This window comes from Eublepharis macularius, chromosome 11 (assembly GCF_028583425.1).
Source record: "Eublepharis macularius isolate TG4126 chromosome 11, MPM_Emac_v1.0, whole genome shotgun sequence".
Lineage (NCBI taxonomy): Eukaryota > Metazoa > Chordata > Lepidosauria > Squamata > Eublepharidae > Eublepharis > Eublepharis macularius.
This window is the reverse complement of record NC_072800.1, coordinates 10,401,767-10,421,031: the sequence shown is the minus strand read 5'-3', so window position 1 is coordinate 10,421,031 and position 19,265 is coordinate 10,401,767. Positions and strand designations below refer to the sequence as shown.

The following is a 19,265-nucleotide window of genomic DNA, read 5'->3' as shown; positions in this document are numbered from 1 at the left end:
ATCTGCCCTGGTAATGGTAAGGGCCGGACCGGGGAGCGTACCGTGGCCTGGAGGAGGGCTTGTCCGCAGGAGCCAGCCCCAAGGAACGCGCCGTCTGCCTGTCCTCTTTTTTCTTTTTCAGGGTCTCGTCGGTGGACTTGGAGAACAGCGAGTCCCCTTCAAAGGGCATGCTCTCCACCCTGGAACGCACCTCTTGGGACAGGGCCGTAGACCGCAACCAGGAGTGGCGCCTGAGGACCACCGCCGAAGCCATTCCCCGAGCAGCAGTGTCAGCAGCGTGGCTCCCAGCATTCATCTGCTGCTTAGACAGCCTGACAGCCTCTGTCTGCAACAGGGAGACGACAGCCTTCTGCTCAGGCGGGAGGTCTCGAGTGTAGGATGCCAACTTCTCCCAGAGGTACAGCTGGTACCCAGCCATGATGGTCTGGTAGTTGGCGATCCTCAGACCCAGCGAAGCGACAATGTACTGGCGCCTGCCCATGGCATCAAGCTTCTTGCCCTCTTTATCGGCAGGCACCGAGGAGTGACCCGATCGTCGGGGGTTGAATTCCTCCGTGACCAAGGAGGAAGGTGGAGGGTGCTTCACCAATGCCGGCCAGGTGCCCTGCTTGATTTTGTAAAGCTGCTCAATCCTCTTAGATGTTGGAGGCTGGTCACAGGGCACCTTCCACACCTTCTCCACAATCTCCTCAATACCCTCGAGCATGGGGAAGCCAATAGACGCCGGATTATCCCCGTAGATCCGCTTGAGGAGCTTGTCCCTGGTCTGGGGGACTGCCGAAGAGATGTCCATCTCGAGGGCCTGGGCCATCCTAGCTATCTGGTCGGCGTAGATGCGGAGGTCCTCGAACGGGGAGCCCGCAGATGGCACCAAATCCTCAGCCGGCGATGGTTCAGACCAGGATTCCGACTGGTAGTCGGCCAGGCTCTCAACTTCTCCCTCCTCGGATCCGAGCTGGGAGTCCTCACCCTGGACTGGAGGGGGGAACCACGTCCGCCTCGACGTCGATGGCCCCGGTTCCGACTCGGAGAACCCAGCAGGTGCCCCTTCCCACTGGCAACGGTATGGCGAGGGGAGGTAGGAGGCTTGACGATGCCGGGATGCAGTGGATCGGGCAGATCGAATGCTGTCCCCGGAACGGCGCCGCTCACGACCGACTGCAGGTGGAGACGGACGGGCAGGAGATGGACGGCTCCGACGAGGAGACGGACTCGGTTCCAGCCTCGGTGACCGAAGGGCAGGTGATGGTCGGCTCCGACGGCGCGGGCTCGGCTCCGGCCCCGACGAGAACTCTGCGGGCACCGTCTCGAAGGCCATCGGATCCGACACCGGCACGGAGATGTCCTCCGGTTCGGGGGAACCCAGATGAGGGGAAGGCGTGTGAGGAAGCATGATGACCTCCTCCTGAGGATTAGGATGCGGCGACCGATGATGTTTAGTCTTCTTCTTCTTCTTCGCCGGTCCCGAAGAAGACCTCGGAACCGACGCGCTCCTCGCCTTCGAAGGGGACCTCGGCTTCAACCTCTTAGACTTTATCGGAATCGATCCGGTCGTCGGTTCCGATCGGGGACTCGGTACCAGGATCCTCGGTTCCGATGTCGGTCTCGGATCCGACCTGGTGGATGACGCGCTACGGGGCGGCCGCACCGGTCCCTGCGCTGGAGAGGCCGCTCTCGACGCCAAGGCACTCGGGGGACGCGGTTTCGACCCCGACCTCGCGGAGGCCACTGAGCCAGCTCTTGATTGCCGTTCGGCAGAGGGGCTAGGGCCGGCCTTGGACGGACGTAACGGGGTTCCCTCCGACATGACCTTCTGCCACAGCGAGGAATTTAGTCGGGCCTTGCGATCCTGCCGGGCCTTGCTGGTGAAACCCTGGCAGATCCTACAGGCCGAGACATTGTGGGTCTCCCCCAAGCAAAAAAGGCACAGATCATGGCCATCGGATTTAGCCATTTTAGTGTGGCATTGCAGGCAATGCTTGAAGAGAGCCGTAGAGGCCATCTTCAGGGGCACGCGAAAGAAGGGTCAAAAACAGTCCGAGTCAAATTACCGAGTCCACGTCAAAGTCCAAAGCGAGATCCAAAGAATAGTCGAGGTCACGAAGTCCGAAGTCAAAAGCCAAGCAATCAGTTAGAGAAAGCACGAAGCACAAAAGCACAGAGCAACGAAGCTCACGTTCTCTCCAAGCGGCGGCAAGAAGAGAACTGAGGGAAGGGGCCGTTGGTCGCTGGAGGATCACGTGACCGTTTGGGCGGGAAAACGGTCGCTGAGGCGCGCGACAAACGGCCCCTTCGGAGCCATGGAAGCTCTAGAAAATTCTCCGGCGGCTGGCCTGCGCCTGCGCAGTCCCCATGTGTGGAGGCACAGAAGAACGAAGATGAACTGTCAGTTGGCCCTTGGAACCCCTCTTTCTCACACACTCCACATGCATATTTCCACGGGCATGTTTTGAACCCCAGAGGTGGAACTAGCTTGTAAGGGAGAGCAGAAAAGATGCAGGTGGGGAAAAGGTTGGACATCTTAGGCCTCTTCTCCGTGTCAAATTTGCTTTTCATTTGTAGAAAAGGGCGGTTAGTAACATGCATAACAGTGCAATCTCATGCAGCCTGCCCAAATCATTCACATTCACTCCGTTTCTCTGCATCACTTGTATCATTCACATCAATGTAAAATTTGGCTTTCTCTGGGCTTGGACTAATAGGAAGTATGGAAGTGGGTGGTAAGAAGACACAACACAGGACCAGGGCTTTTTTTCAGCGGGAACGCGGGGGAACGGAGTTCTGGCACCTCTAGAAAATGGTCACATGGCCGGTAGCCCCGCCCCCTGATCTCCAGACAGAGGGGAGTTGAGATTGCCCTACGCGCCGCCAAGCGGCGCGGAGGGCAATCTCAACTCCCCTCTGTCTGGAGATCAGGGGGCGGGGCCACCGGCCATGTGACCATTTTCGACGAGGGCAATTTAAACTTTTAAAAACTCCCGCCTTGTTCCAGCTGACCCAAATTGATGTCATTGTGCGGTCCTGAGTTCCACCACCTCTTTTCCCAGAAAAAAAGCCCTGCATAGGACCAAATGCATCTGATTATTTCTGTAATAACTATAGTAAAGGACATGACCCTCCAAGTTTAGTTTGCAGTGTCATAAAACCAATAGTCACCCTCCTCCCAACTGCTTGCAACTACAGACATACCAGAATTGTATAGTGCAATGCACAGCCTGATGGTATCCCACAGAGGAAATGATTCTAAGTGTTAAAGAAAAACAGAGGTTAACAACATGGTAGTTCCTATTTTTGCTGGTTTTGATGGGGGCTGTGAAGGTGAGTAAATGACACAATGCTTTTATTTTGTGAGATCTCTCTCTCTTGCCCAAGACTGAGTCCACTGTAGCATCACCAAGAAAGGAATGCACTGTGGAGCTAAGAAGATGAAGGTCTGAAAGCTAACTCAGTTGTCAGTGGGTCCCATGGAGTTCTATAGAATAAAATAAATTATGGATGGTTCACACTACAACCTTTTTGTGGGACTGTAGGGTTCCTTTTCTGTATCCTGCTACAAAATATACTAAAACATGGGCTCTATTATGCATGGCAAATATAGCATGATATTCCTCCTTTAAAATAAGTCTCCATCAGGAAAGATCCCACTTTCCCCCATCTTATTCCTTTTGTTCTCCTGATTAGTCCAGCCCCCTGCAAGACCATACTTTGTAGACACTGGGGTTGGGGAAATTATTATCTGACCTGGATAGCCCAGGCAAGCCCAATCTCGTTAGATTTCAGAAGCTAAGCAGGGTTGGCCTTGGTTGGTAATTAGATGCAGGCAATGGCAAACCACCTCTGTTTGTCTCTTGCCATGAAAACTCCACCAGGGGTCATCATAAGTCAGCTATGACTTGAGGACACTCTCCACCATCACTGTTTTTATTGTATAGCGATACTCTAAAATAACGATAATTTTAAAAGAACCAGTGGCTTTGTGTGGTGGAAAACAGTATTGAAGGTGCCTCACCTAAGTTTTGATAATTGTGTCATCATTATTCTCTGGGAAGTGAGAGAAAACAGGAAGCTGTTAACTAAGAAGGAAAGGAAAGGAAAGGAAAGGAAAGGAAAGGAAAGGAAAGGAAAGGAAAGGAAAGGAGAGGAGAGGAGAGGAGAGGAGAGGAGAGGAGAGGAGAGGAGAGGAGAGGAGAGGAGAGGAGAGGAGAGGAGAGGAGAGGAGAGGAGAGGAGAGGGGGGAAATACTAAAAAACCTTGAAAATTTTAATTGTATGTTAACTGTAAACGCAGGACAGCTTGGCAAGTGTGCTTTACGTTTGTATGTTTAAATCACAAATCCAGTCTTTTTAAAAAAGATAGAAACACAACACCCAAAAGACTAGAAAGAGACCAGTTGACTACAAAGTCATTTGGATTTTCTGTAAAAGCAATCATAGAAATTCTAGTGTGGAACCAACCATCTCCAGTATAAGACTCAGTTCATTCCATATATAAGGATCACCAATGGTAGAGGGCCAGTTTAGCCCCTAATCAGTAGTGTTTCTCTCATACAAACAATTGCCACTCTCCTATGAGGAAACCCCCCCTAAATGTTCAAGTACTGAAGTGAAGACAAAATATATCCTCCCATCCCTGACTATGGGTGGTCCATCCTCGACGAATAAGGGAAGTAACAGAACATAGAGATGTTCCACAAACTTCCTCCCAGAATCCTCCACAATATCTCCTCCCACTCTACACATCCATATCTGCTGTTATCATGAGGGGTATTATTTAGCATCTAACTGGACCATAACAGATCAAGAGTGGCCCAGGGAAAAAACATTTGAGCACATCAGACGTTTTTCAAAGGATTCCCTAACAGGAAATTAGAGACTGAACTAAAAGTCAAAGAGTCAATGTTGGGGTTGCACTACAAGTAACGAATGACACTTGCCTGGCAAGTGAACAGACTCACGTGTATTCCGTCCTGTTCACTTGCCATTCGCTTGCTCTCCACTTGATCAACTGGAGCACAAGTGAATGGCAAGTGAACAGGGAGGAATACACGTGAGTCTGTTCACTTGCCAGGCAAGTGTCATTCGTCACTTGTAGTGCGACCCTAAGTCAGAGCCTAGCTAGTGCTAGAAAGAGCTTTCCAAAAACACAGCTGGATACAGACTCCATTCTCCAAAACGTATCCATCAGCATTTGGAAGGGTGACCATCTTTCAGAAGGGGAAAAAATTCATCTCTTTTACACATCAAAGCATTAAGTCAGTCGAGATTCCTTTCCTCCTCCCAGCATGATGCACTTTAGCTGGTTGACACATGCAAGTATATCACTTCATTGCTGAACACTTGACCACCACCAGGGGAATGTGTGAACCGATTCCAATGAAACGTTTTATCTTCTAGGTGGCATGAATTTTCATTTACGGTGTTATATCCATGAGAGTCTATTCACACATACAAGTATCATGCATGCTACAGCCACACAATAATAGTCATCCAGGTATGGATTCAGCTCTCCTATGGAAGAAGTTGTATCTGTGGACTGTGCTCACCCCAGAGCTCATAAAACTTAAAGTAGTCTGTTTCTCCTGCATAAAATGTGGCCACCTTAACTTCTGGGGACATAGCGCAGGCGCAGTACTTTAGCCAAGTGCTCCTACAAACATATCAATACATGAACTTCTCTCTGGGACCCTCCAGGCCTTGCAATCAGCAACAACTTGTCAGGTGCTCAGGATCACCTGTCATATTCAATACAAATGACCTAAGAAATTCTCCAAAAAACTCCCAAAGCTTCAAAATGAAACCACTTACCATGGGTGTGGCTTCTGTGAAGTCCATCAGCAGATCTCCTGGCTCCAGGGCAAATGTATTTCCTGTATCTGTGGGGCTCTGAAGCAGAAAATTCAAGAGTTTAGTAATTACTAAGTTCTTTGGATTCCAAAATACACATGCTTAATTTTAAACAACCTATGAAATATAAAGAGCCCCGTGGTGCAGAGTGGTAAGCTGCAGTACTGTAGCCCAAGCTCACGACCTGAATTTGATCATGGCGGAAGCCGGGTTCAGGTAGCCGGCTCAAGGTTGACTCAGCCTCCCATCCTTCCGAGGTTGGTAAAATGAGTACCCAGTTTCCTGGGGGTAAAGTGTAGATGACTGGGGAAGGCAATGGCAAACCATCTTGTAACAAAAAGGCTGTTTTCACATGTCTTATCAGCCAAGCAAAATCATGCAAAACTCCCAGAATGATGGTGTCTTCCTGGTGCGATTTCCCACTATGACTCTGGTTTGTGGCACGAATTGTGAATCACTCCACAAAGTGGAGTCATGATGGGAAATCGCAGTAGGAAGATGCCGTCATTCCGAGAGTTTTGCGCAATTTTGCACGGTCAGCAAGAAAATGTCGTGATGCAACGTCCCCCCATGGGTCAGTAAGGACTTGGTGCTTGCACAGAGGACTACCTTTACCTTTATGAAATATAAATCTTAAATCTACTCACACTGTTAAGTGCTGAAATTACAACAGGAAAAGAAGAAACTGTGGACCTCCCAGCTCCTCTTTAGTTTCCCAGTTTAGTCACAAAATAATGCCCAGTCCACACAGTTACTGGGCACCAGTTACAGGTGATCCCCTTCAAATGGGGGAAGGGTCATCATGAGCCCCTTCCTTCCACCATGAACATAATATTAACTTGTTAGCTGGGGTACGGTACGGAAACTCATTTTGCGTGGAAGCTCCATTTCTATGACTCCTTCCAAGAAAGAAGAGGGATGATGCAGTGAATTGCACGTGGGCTTGGGTATGTCCACATCTACCTCGTATGGACAAAAACAAGAGGGGGGAAAACCCAACCTGAAAAACAAGTCAAGAACCAACAAGGTTGAGCAGCCAAGAAAAAAAGAAATACAATTATTTATTGCACAGTAAATAACGATTAAAAACCACGGAACAAAGTTAAAAACCTTGGAATACAACTCTGGCTCGAGACTGAATGCTAGTTGAACACTATTTCTGTGGAGTGAGGCCCCCCAAGTAGATACTAACAACCAGTGATTTATTTTGAGGGTTATAAATGTTCCATATTCAAGGTTTTTAACTTTGTTCCATGGTTTTTAATCGTTATGCTCTATGCAATAAATAATTGTATTTCTTTTATATCTTATATTTCCTTGGCTGCTCAAGGAACCTTCTTGGTTCCTGACATCTACCTCATATTCCATTACACAGCGGAGAGGTAGAGTCTGAGCTGGCATCTTACAGTAGTTTATCAGTTTATCTCATCACAGAGAGTAGCACTAGAGCATGGGACAGTTCAGTTGCTGGAGTTCTGGAGATCTGCCTCTAATGCAGTAGAACTTTATTCTGACACTTTTTTTGCTTCAGGGCTAGCTCTACCGAGCATACAGACCGAACGGCAGCTGATGGATTTCCCAATTCAAACTGGAGACTAAGGCCACATGTCAGCCTAGGTTTTCTCTCCCTCGGTTTCCACACTCAGCATTCAAACCCTGCCACGAACCTCAAAGCCACCTCGCCTTGGGGGTAGTCAAGACCAGGGCTTTTTTTCAGGGGGAACGCGGGGGAACGGAGTTCCGGAACCTCTTGAAATTGGTCACATGGCTGGTGGCCCCGCCCCCTGATCTCCAGACAGAGGGGAGTTGAGATCGCCCTCCGTGCCGCAGCGGCGCGGAGGGCAATCTCAACTCCCCTCTGTCTGGAGAACAGGGGGCGGGGCCACCAGCCATGTGACCATTTTCTCTGAGGGCAACCTACTGAGTTCCACCACCTCTTTCCCCAGAAAAAAAGCCCTGGTCAAGACCATAGGCATGGATGCTGCTAGGACTTCCCTCTAAGGAACGTCCCATTTTTTAAATTTTTGAACCACAACGTAGCAGAAAGTTTCGTGGTGATGTACAACTTAAGCAGTCACTCTATGAGCTTTGCCTGGGAAAGGGGAGATTTCCAGCAATGTTTTTACTGTTGGCCTCTGCCTGTTATGCTTTTCCCACCCATCCCATTAAGTATCTCAGTCTGTACCTTTGTGCATGATGAAAACAGTCCTCCCGATGTTTTCTGCGATGCAGGAGATGCCGAGGAGGGTGGTGGGGATGCGGCGACTGCTGCTGCCAGTGCTGGAGGAAGGTCATCTTCATCACTGTGTTGTTAAAAGTGCATGAAGCTTTGCTCATTGCAATACTTAATACTATTTTATAAGTACTGATTTATATGAGTAGGATAATCTGGCAACCACTCTGAAAATGTCTGCCATTCCTGTCTGCTCGTCCTTTTGGTCTACCTATACCTTCACCCAGTTTGGAAAGCAACTTTTATTTCAAAGAATTCACAGTAAGATCCAGCGCCTCCCATGCCATATACAGAAGGAAGCCCCTGGCCCCAATTCAAAACGGGAGAGTCAGCCAGCTGCTGGTATGGGAATCTACTGGTGCCCCCACAGATCTGAGAGGGGCTGGATCAAGCCCTGAACCTCTTGTTGCTTACTAAACACCACTACAAATGCCCAAACCTTAAAAAGGTGTTTCATTTGTTCACTGATGGTTCAAAAGGTGAAGTTTGCATGCCAGTCCCAGACATCTTTCTGCATTGCAAGCTTGGGTTTTCCAAAAATGCAAAGCCCGGAGTTCATGGACATGCAATCATACTGAAATGCAGGGCTTTTTTTCTGGGAAAAGAGGTGGTGGAACTCAGTGGTGGAACTCAAGACCACACAATGACATCACTTTGGGTCAGCTGGAACAAGGGGGGAGTTTTTTAAAGTTTAAATCACCCTCAGTGAAAATGGTCACATGGCCGGTGGCCCCACCCCCTGATTTCCAGACAGAGGGGAGTTTAGATTGCCATCTGTGCTGCTCGGCAGCGCAGAGGGCAATCTAAACTCCCCTCTATCTGGAGATCAGGGGGCGGGGCCACCGGCCATGTGACCATTTTTAAGAGGTGCCGGAACTCCGTTCCACCATGTTCCCGCTAAAAAAAAGCCCTTCTGAGATGCCTCTCAAGATCCCAAAAACTGTTCAAAAGAATGAAAGATCCATAACTTTGCTTCGTTACCAATTTTTCCTTAACACCCGAACATTTGCAACTCTCACCAATTTTTTAAAACGTATTATTTCCTACAGTATTCCACATTGTCCATACTCACTTAATCACTTTTGCCTAGGCTTTCTAGTTCATTCTATCTCAGTGCAGTTCCTCTCTCAAAGTGTTTTACTACACAATACAGAGGCTGATGTGGTACGCAAGTAACCAATTGAGTTAATAACCTCTTTAATAAGAACACAAAGAAATTCCAGCTGTGACCCAGCTGTGGACTCTTCAAGCCTTACATAGTTTGTGTAATGTTCCTTTATTATACCTGTATAATATATGAAACATGCTGGATTTGTGGTTTTGGATACATTAATGCAATTTTCACGTCCTCAGTGTTTACTGCCTTTTTACTACGTTTCTTAATTCTGCTTTTTAATTGTAATTTATTTTTTGTTTTTCTTGGGACATTTTGCACGGTGTTTGTGCTGTGCTCTCTGCTCCTTGTACCTTGGGAGAAACACTTAGCTTGGATTATGCTAGACCCAAGCTGGATGAGGCTTCTTGACAGACTGGTCTGATTAATTTATTATTACTACTAACTAGCCATTACCCCATCCTTTTTCACTGGAAGGGGGTTAATAAAGGTGGGTGACTTTGGGTTGCAGGATAGAAAAGAGTCCAGTAGCACCTTTAAGACTAATCAACTTTACTGTAGCATAAGCTACAGTAAAGTTGTACTATAGCAGATGCATCTGATGAAGAGAGCTGTGGTTCTCGAAAGCTTTATGCTACAGTAAAGTTGGTTAGTCTTAAAGGTGCTACTGGACTCTTTAGTATTTTGCTACTACAGACTAACACGGCTAACTCCTCTGGATCTATGATTTTGGTTCCAGGGAGTTCAGGAGAGGTATTATTTTCATTGTTGTTTTGGGTTCTGTGCAGTTTAATATCTGGTTTGTTTTGATCTTGCCTTTATCAATGAGACTCAAGGTGGATTATGCAGTACAGTCAGTACAGTCAATTTCAAAAAACAACATAATAGGGTATATAAATGCAAATTTTCAAACGTTTAAACTAGCAGAAATCCAATACAGAGTTGAAGAAATGCTGGAAAAGAGTATAAGCCATTCTGAAATAATAAGCAACCACCCAGTAGGATCACACCCACAGCAACAGACAGTACACAATATTAAAGTCTCCATCCCTCTGCTGATGCTGAGGGCTCTTTGAGCCCTCCTATCTGTGTACAAAGCCCTTCTTAATTCAATTTTGCATAGTTTGAAGAAAGCCAGGAGAGTGGGAGCTTTCCTGACCGTTTCAGATAGTCCATTCCATAAGATGGGGGCCACCACAGAGAACACACGTGTATAGGCAGCTGTGCCTATGTGCAAGGTGATGCCTACAGAAGGCGCTGTTCAGATGAGCAAAGCTGTGATGGTGGAACATAGCGAGAGAGGCAGTCCAATAGATATGATGAACTGTAAAGAACTTTGTATGTGATAGCCAATACCGAACTGAGCCTGGTAAATGATAGGTAGCCAATGGAGTGACTGCAGTAATATTCATGCTCTTCCCAACTCCTCAAACTAACCGAGCTGCAGCATTCTGCACCAGCTAACTTAGAGGGCAGACCTATGTATGGTGTATTAGGCACATCTCGATGTTATCTTAGTATGGATCCAGGTGGCTAGATTGGTCGTGTTGAGGTAGGGGCCAGCTTCCAAGTTAGACTGTAGAAAGCATTTTTTGCAGCTGCCTTAACTTGCTTTTCTAGCAGTAGTGCTGGAATCTGTATAACCCCTAGGATCTTAACTGAGTCTGCAAGGGACAGACAAATTCCATCAAAAGTGAGGGGTACAGCATCCTTCAAGATCTCTGCCTTCTTCTGAAGGCTTTACATAGAGGTTGAATAACATGGGGGATAAGATTGCACCCAGGGGAACTTCACAAGATAATACCCACTGTGGAGAAATCTGGTTTCCAACAGCAACCTTTGAGTCTGTTCTAAGAGACATGCTATAAACCAGTCCAAGGCTTGATACTCCTGATATTAGCTTCTGCCTCCAAACGCCTCAACAAGATGGAATGGTGGTTGTTGTGGGTTTTCCGGACTGTATTGCCGTGGTCTTGGCATTGTAGTTCCTGACGTTTCGCCAGCAGCTGTGGCTGGCATCTTCAGAGGTGTAGCACCAAAAGACAGAGATCTCTCAGTGTCACAGTGTGGAAAAGATGTTGGCTGTGACACTGAGAGATCTCTGTCTTTCAGTGACACTGAGAGATCTCTGCCACACTGTGACACTGAGAGATCTCTGTCTTTTGGTGCTACACCTCTGAAGATGCCACAGCTGCTGGCGAAACGTCAGGAACTACAATCCCAAGACCACGGCTATACAGCCCGGAAAACCCACAACAACCATCGTTCTCCGGCCATGAAAGCCTTAGACAAGATGGAATGGTCTTCTTTATAGAAGGCTGCAGGTAGATCCAGGAAGAGCAACAAAAAAGTATGGTTGCCTATGATCGGGTGGAGATAATCAACTCTGTCCCATAGCCTGAATCCAAACTGACAAGAGTCTAAAGCACCTAGAAAGAGCAAATTAGAGAATGGGAGATAATTGGTTGCATCATTTTTGTCTAGGGACGTTTTTTAATTGGTGGGTGGATAACTGCCTGTTTGAGTTGCCGAGGGAAGGAACCCTGAGTTGCTCACTTATTTATGATAGATCTCAAGGGCTTATTTTTGTGGTCCTTACGTGATTTTAACAACCAGGATGGGCAAAGTTCCAGTGCATCAGAAATGGCCTTAATGCTATTAATGGTTCTTTTCAGGGCTTTTTTTCAGGGGGAACATGAGGGAACGGAGTTCCGGAACCTCTTGAAAATGGTCACATGGCTGACTTCCGGTTTGGGATTTATGGAGGTCTGACGCAGCTCCACTTGCAGAGCTGACCGGACTGCCATTTTAAGCGGCCGGCGGGGGCAATTTAGCCCGCGGCCAACTGCTCTCAGGCGGAGACCAGGCAAAGAACGCTCAAGACCTCAGGGCGCGTCGATCTCGGGCGAGGGGGGGTTCTGCGCAACGGACCCTCTCCCGACCCTTGATCTCTGCGGCAGTTTCGGGGCCAATGCGGTTGGCATAAGACCTACGTACCCAAGCTTCAATAGGGGAAAGAAGAGTAGAGAAGAAACTAAGATTGAAACAGTGATAACAACCCAAGGAAAGTGGATGAGAAGGTAAAGATCACTATCTTCTGATACGGGACAGATTGTTAAAAGTAAAGAAGAATAAAAGTAGATTTTCAAACTGCAACAGGCTAATTACAAGGAGGGGAAGACTCGGCAAGAGTTGTATTAGAAAAAAGACTAAGTTTAAAGAAGTTATTAAAGAAATTGGACTATTGTTTTGAATACTTGCGGTTATGGAGCTGTGAGAAAATCTTACCATCGCGAGAGCTACTGTGGGAAGTCGGGAAACAGGAAGTACGTAATAACAATAGAGTTGCTGGAGAGAAGCGGCCCCTGCCGGAGGGCAGGAAGAAGGGAATCGCCATCTTTGAAAGGGGAAGAGTCGCGGCTTCAGCGGAAGAGGAAGTAAGCCATTTTGGATTACAAAAATCATAGAAGAACCATAGAGAAAAGACGCCCGACATTTTGGATTTTCTAAAAGTTTTTTTTTGCAAGAAGACCGGGACATTTAAATTAAAAAGACATTAAATTTTACGCCACGGAGTTAAGGAAGAGAGCGGACTCGTGGGAGCGAGCCAAAGCAAGCCCCACGATGTCGAAAAAAGAGTGGCAATCGGCAATAGAAAATCTAGACAAAAAACTCTTAGAAGTGATTAAAGAACTTAAGGACATGAAACCGGAGCTGATTAAAGAGGTTAAACAGACAGTGAAAAGTGAGCTGTCAGAAGTGAAGAAAGGTATGGAAACAATGCAAAATGAATTGCAAGGAACACAGCAGAGAGTCAAAGTAGTGGAAGGCGCGGTGGAGAATTTAGCTGATACACAACAAACAGAGATGAGACTGATGAGGGGAAGAATGGCGGTTGCGGAAAGTAAACATATGGAGAAGCAGCTGAGATTTCGCAGCTTGCCGGAAGTGGAAGGAAAGACAGCGCAAGAACAGATTACTGAGGTGTTAGCTGAATTTCTGGGAAAGGAGGAGGAGGAAGTTGAGGCTATCCTGGACGTGGTATATCGTGTGAATTCAAGAATTGCGACCCAGAGGAAATTACCAAGAGACGTGATTGTGCAGTTCACGACTCGAAATATGAAAGAGAAGATTGTGACTAAACAGTTTCAAGATCCATTGGAGATTGATGGCAAGACGATTATCATTATGAAGGAATTACCCAGATCGGTGTTACTAGATCGGAAAAAATATAAAGCGCTAATTCAGATTCTGAAGGACATGTAAATCAGGTATAGATGGAAATTACCAGAAGGAGTGTCCTTCGAATTTGGAGAGACCAAAAAGCGTATCAGATCTGAATGAGAGATGGAGCGGTTTTTAAGGGACAATGAAAAGGACTTACCAGCAACAAGATTATGATTATGGAGTGTAAAGTTTTATCTTGGAATGTAAATGGACTTAATTCACCGAATAAGAGAAAAAGCATTTTCCACTGGCTATTAAAACAAAAATGTGATATTGTATGTTTGCAAGAGACCCATATTCGAAAACAGGACGTAAAATATCTAAAATCGAAAAAATTGGGTAATGATTTTGCAGCGGCCTCTAATAAGAAAAAAAGAGGAGTGGTGCTATATATAAAAGAGGAGCTGCAGCCAAAGTTTGTAATGAAGGATGTGGAAGCCAGATTTATAGCAGTGGAATGTATATGGAATTTAAAGAGAGTGCTGGTAGTCGGAATTTATGCACCTAATGGAGCAAAAGAAAGCTTCTTTGAGGATTTGAGGAAGCAACTAGATGAACTTTCATATGACCAGATAATTCTTGCTGGAGATTTCAATGGAGTGACAAATTTGAAATTAGATAAAAAATCACCAACTGCACAAAAGAAAAGAGGACTGTTACCAAAGCTGTTTTTTGAATTGACACAACAGGAAACCTTAGAAGATGTATGGAGAAGACAAAACCCTAAAAGTAGACAATTCACGTTTTTCTCCGCAAGACATTCTACACTATTGAGAATTGACATGATCTGGGCCTCAAAAGACTTAGCGTTATGGACTAAGGAGGTGGAAATAATGCCGATGGTAGGCTCGGATCACAATCCAATTATGTGGAAATTGGGGAGAAGGAGCAAAAGGAACGGATGGAGAATAAATGAGGACTTGTTACAAGAGGGAGAGAATATGGAGATGCTGAGAAGAGAGACAAAGTTCTTCATACAATACAACATGAATAAAGAAGTACCAACCAACAAGGTTTGGGACACCTATAAGGTGGTAATTAGGGGCATACTAATGGACTTAAATGGAAGAGCCAGAAAAAAGAAAGAGGAGAAGATACAGGAGATTATGGAGAAAATAAAAGCCAAAGAAATACAGTTAAAGAAGAGACCAGGGAAAAAGAAAATTTATCAGGACATTAAAATACTTCAAGAACAGCTGACAGCAATGAATAACAAAGAATTGGAGTGGAATCTTAAAAGGTTGAATCAAAAAGCGTTTGAAGGTGCAAACAAACCTGGGAAATATTTGGCATGGCAACTGAAAAAGAGAAAGGAAAAGAAAACAATAAATAAAATTTGTGAAGATAACAAAACGTATTTGGAACAGACAGCCATTAGTAGAGCCTTCTATAAATTTTATGCTAAATTGTATAATAAGAAAGAGGTGAACAAAGAATCAATAGCAACATATTTGGAGAAAATGAAGCTCCCAGTAATTTCGGAAGCTTGGAGAGATAGATTGAATAACGAAGTAACGGATGAGGAAATAAGAAAGGCAATACAGTCAACAAATCTGGGAAAGGCGCCAGGGCCAGATGGACTTACAGCTAAATTTTATAAGGTAATGGCCAACGAACTGGCACCATTCCTAAAAGAGGTGATCAATGGAGTCTTAAAGGATCAACGGATTCCAGACATCTGGAATGAAGCTAACATATCATTGATCCCCAAAGAGGGCCAAGATCTGACTAATGTGAAAAACTACAGACCTATATCGTTACTTAATAATGACTATAAAATCTTTGCGAAGATACTGGCGGAGAGAGTGAAGGGATGGCTTTCGGAAGTTATTGAGGAGGAACAAGCAGGCTTCTTGCCAGATAGACAAATCAGAGATAACCTAAGAACAGTGATCAATGCTATTGAATATTATGATAAGCGTTGTGATAAAGAGGTTGGTTTCTTCTTTGTTGATGCTGAAAAAGCGTTTGACAACTTGAACTGGGACTTTATGTTTGCCACTATGGAAAAGCTACAAATGGGAGAAAGATTCATAAGAGCAATTAAAGAAATCTATAGAGACCAGAATGCAGCAATTGTGGTGAATGACGAGGCTACTAAGAAACTGACCATAAGTAAAGGAACAAGACAAGGTTGCCCGTTGTCTCCGCTGTTATTTATTCTGGTATTGGAGATTCTGATGATACAAATACGACAAGATGAAGAAATTCGGGGAATAAAAATAAAGGACTTTTCTTATAAGGTCAGAGCATTTGCGGACGATATAATGTTAATTGTAGAAGACCCAACGGAGAACATGCCAAAAGTGATAGAGAAGATTAAGGAGTTTGGAGATTTGGCAGGATTTTATATTAACAAAAAGAAGTCAAAGATATTATGTAAAAATATGACTAAGCAAAAACAACAATTGTTAATGGAAATAACAGACTTGTGAAGTAACAAGTAAGGTGAAATATTTGGGAACTGAACTGACTGCAAAGAACATAGATCTATTCAAAAATAATTATGAAAAATTATGGACTCAGAGCAAGATCTGATTAAATGGAATAGACTGAATTTGTCATGGTTGGGAAGGATTGCAGCAGTTAAGATGAATGTGTTACCAAGAGTAATGTTTTTGCTACAGACAATACCAATTATCCGAGACTCTAAGCAGTTTGAAAAATGGCAGAGGAAAATATCAGATTTTGTTTGGGCAGGCAAGAAGCCTCGAGTGAAAATGAAAGTTTTACAAGATGCAAAAGAAAGAGGCGGAATGCAACTGCCCAATCTAAGACTTTACTACGATGCAATCTGCCTAGTGTGGTTGAAAGACTGGATGATGCTGAAGAATAAGAAATTATTGGCCCTAGAGGGATATAAAAAAATATTTGGATGGCATGCATACCTATGGTATGATAAAGTAAAAGCGAATTCTATGTTTTTACATCATTACATACGGAGAAGCCTATATGCAACTTGGAAGAAGTACAGAGACTATTTACAAGAAGGAACCCCCCCTATGGGTGGTTCCATACGAGGTAATAGATCCGAGAGCTGTCGATACTGAGCAACAGTGTTTAACGTATAAGGAGATAACCCGAATAGAATCTTCTAAACTTAAAATAAAGACACAGGACGAGTTATCACCAAACTACGATTGGTTTCAGTACAGACAGATCAGAGATCTCTACAATTCGGACTGTGCAAAGAGAGGCATAAGAACAGAGAATTCGGAACTAGAGCAGACACTCTTAAAAGAGGACAAGAAGGAAATTTCCAAGGTATACCAAGTACTGCTGAAATGGTATACTGAAGATGAAATAGTTAAAGTACAAATGGTGAAGTGGGCCATAAATTTCAACAAAGAAATAACAATGGAGGCATGGGAACACTTGTGGAAGAATACAATGAAGACTACGACGTGTACTAATATTAAAGAGAACATTTACAAAATGATTTATCGTTGGTACATGACACCAAAGAAGATTGCGCTAGGGAATTTGAACACTTCTAACAAATGCTGGAAATGTAAAAAACATGAGGGTTCCCTCTATCATATGTGGTGGACGTGTGAGGTAGCTAGGCAGTACTGGGGGGAAATAATAAGAGTAATAAGTGAGATTTTACAATTTCAAATTAATAAGAACCCAGAACTCCTGCTACTGAACTTGGGAATGGAGGATATTCCAGCTCAACACAGGACATTGTTATTTTACATGACAGCAGCGGCTAGACTTTTGTATGCGCAAAAATGGAAAGTACAAGAAGTGCCAACTATTGAGGATTGGATTTACAAATTGCTGTATATGGCGGAAATGGACAAAATGACAAGAAAATTGAGAAACCTTGACCCAGGACAGTTCAACACAGACTGGGAGAAGCTGAAACAATATTTAGTGAAGAAATGGGAGGTGGGAGGAGAACTGTGGCAGTTTGAGAACTATTGAAACATAATAAAATGCAGAGGGGGGTGACTTTAGCGGGGGGTGGAGAGGCAAATGAGAATTTCTAAGCAGTTACTTTGTTAGATTATTATATATAGAATAATATATAGAATAATGATAGAAAATAACTAATTATAAGGACTGACTAATACTACTTTTGGTAAAAATTGTATAATGTACTAAATTGAATAAGTCTGCCTGAAGATATATATGGGTCAAATTGATTGATAACTTTTGATGATAGTTATATAGATGTATAATCAAAGTAGAATAAAAATAATAATATAATTAAATATAACTAAAGCAGAATGAAGATAAGATATGCAGAAAAAGTAACATATAGAGTATAAGTTAAATTGGTTGACTTATATGAATGTATGGTTTATACGGTTTATGGTTTATAGAAATATTTGAAATTATGAAAAATGGGACAAATTGTTTGTCTAATATGGAAGAAGGGACTTAAAGATAGGGTACAGAGTATTAAAAATAGTTAAAGAATTATTGCTTAGAATAAAGGGAAAGTATATGTTTGTTAGATAGATGAATTTAAAATGAGTAAGGGAAAAGGGACAAAACGTTGGAAAACTGTTGGAAGTCTACAAAAAGGGGGGGAAAGGGAGGGGGTTAGAAATTGGGAAATGGGGGAATTGATTGTAATGTGAAATTAAATGATTCTAATCCAATAAAAATTTTATTTAAAAAAAAAGAAAAAAAAAGAAAATGGTCACATGGCTGGTGGCCCCGCCCCCTGATCTCCAGACAGAGGGGAGTTGAGATTGCTCTCCGTGCCGCTCAGCACGGAGGGCAATCTCAACTCCCCTCTGTCTGGAGATCAGGGGGTGGGGCCACCAGCCATGTGACCATTTTCTCCAAGGGCAACCCACTGAGTTCCACCACCTCTTTTCCCAGAAAAAAAAGCCCTCGTTCATTTGTTTTCTGTTTTTCAGTGTGGTTATTATTTTTGTTCTATTGGCTTTTCTGTTTGCTTTCAGTTAGTAGGCTACTTGTTTTCCACCTTTTTGCAGATTAGCGATTTGGGGTAACACCATGTTTTTCATTGCTTAGGTTTGGACAGGCTGGCTTCCTTCCCTGTGACATGCTATTGGTGGGACGGGTGAACACCTCACTAGACAGACAGTCTAGAAGGATTATTTTTACGCACAGTTACTAAGTTTGATTTTAAAAAGCCATTCCAGAAAACCAGCAGCCATTTTTGCACCTTTTCCCAGTATGTCGAGAGGATGGCTGGGGGCTGTAAAATTAAACCCCTTTGTCCAATTCCCTTGAAATCTGGAGTCTTTAGAAGAGAAGGAAAACAATGGGCAGACTTCCAATCCAATCTTAAATGAAAACAAAAATGAAACCCAACAAGTCTTCCCAATAAAACATTTCCAAGAATTCTTAAATCCAATAACTTGTCCCTTTTAAAAATTACAATATGGAATTAAAACACTGATTTTTCCAGTGCACATCCCTAGTCCAAAAGCCACAGTTTCAGAATTCACCTCCCTCACTAACAGGGAAGCCCCAAAGATCGCTCATATAATTTTTCACAATTTGGCTAACTATTGTTCTATCTTGGCTGGCTTTGCTGTTTGCCTTAAAACTATTTAAAGTTTGGCCTTTTTTGCATTTAATTGCATTATACCTTTCTTCAAGAACACTTGCAAGAATAATAGATAAGTGGTGAATATTTCAGTAAATAAATGTGCAAATGCCACACATAGAAAGCCACACCTGTGGCAGGTGAACAGGGACGGGGCTCTGTGATTGGTCCCTCGTGGCCGTACCTCTGAGATTGTCCCATGTGGCTTCCCTAGTTGCCATAATACTGCCTCCTTTGTTCTTATGCATAAAAAACGAAATAAATTTGTCAGCACGCAAGAACCACTGATGACACATTCTTTCCTTGCTTAAG

The 19,265-nt window shown here is 44.2% G+C and overlaps 1 protein-coding gene across 1 annotated transcript in view; it reads right to left on the bottom strand.

Annotated features, from left to right (window-relative positions):
- The window catches only part of EPB41L4B (erythrocyte membrane protein band 4.1 like 4B), a 193,043-nt gene that overhangs the window by 39,413 nt on the left and 134,365 nt on the right, over positions 1-19,265 (bottom strand). Inside the window, exons 21-23 of the mRNA XM_054991038.1 lie at positions 8,477-8,485; positions 8,029-8,146; positions 5,805-5,882 (exon numbers count right to left, since the gene is read on the bottom strand). Of these exons, the coding sequence (XP_054847013.1) occupies positions 5,805-5,882; positions 8,029-8,146; positions 8,477-8,485 (205 nt within the window). The remainder of the gene's footprint in view (positions 1-5,804; positions 5,883-8,028; positions 8,147-8,476; positions 8,486-19,265) is intronic.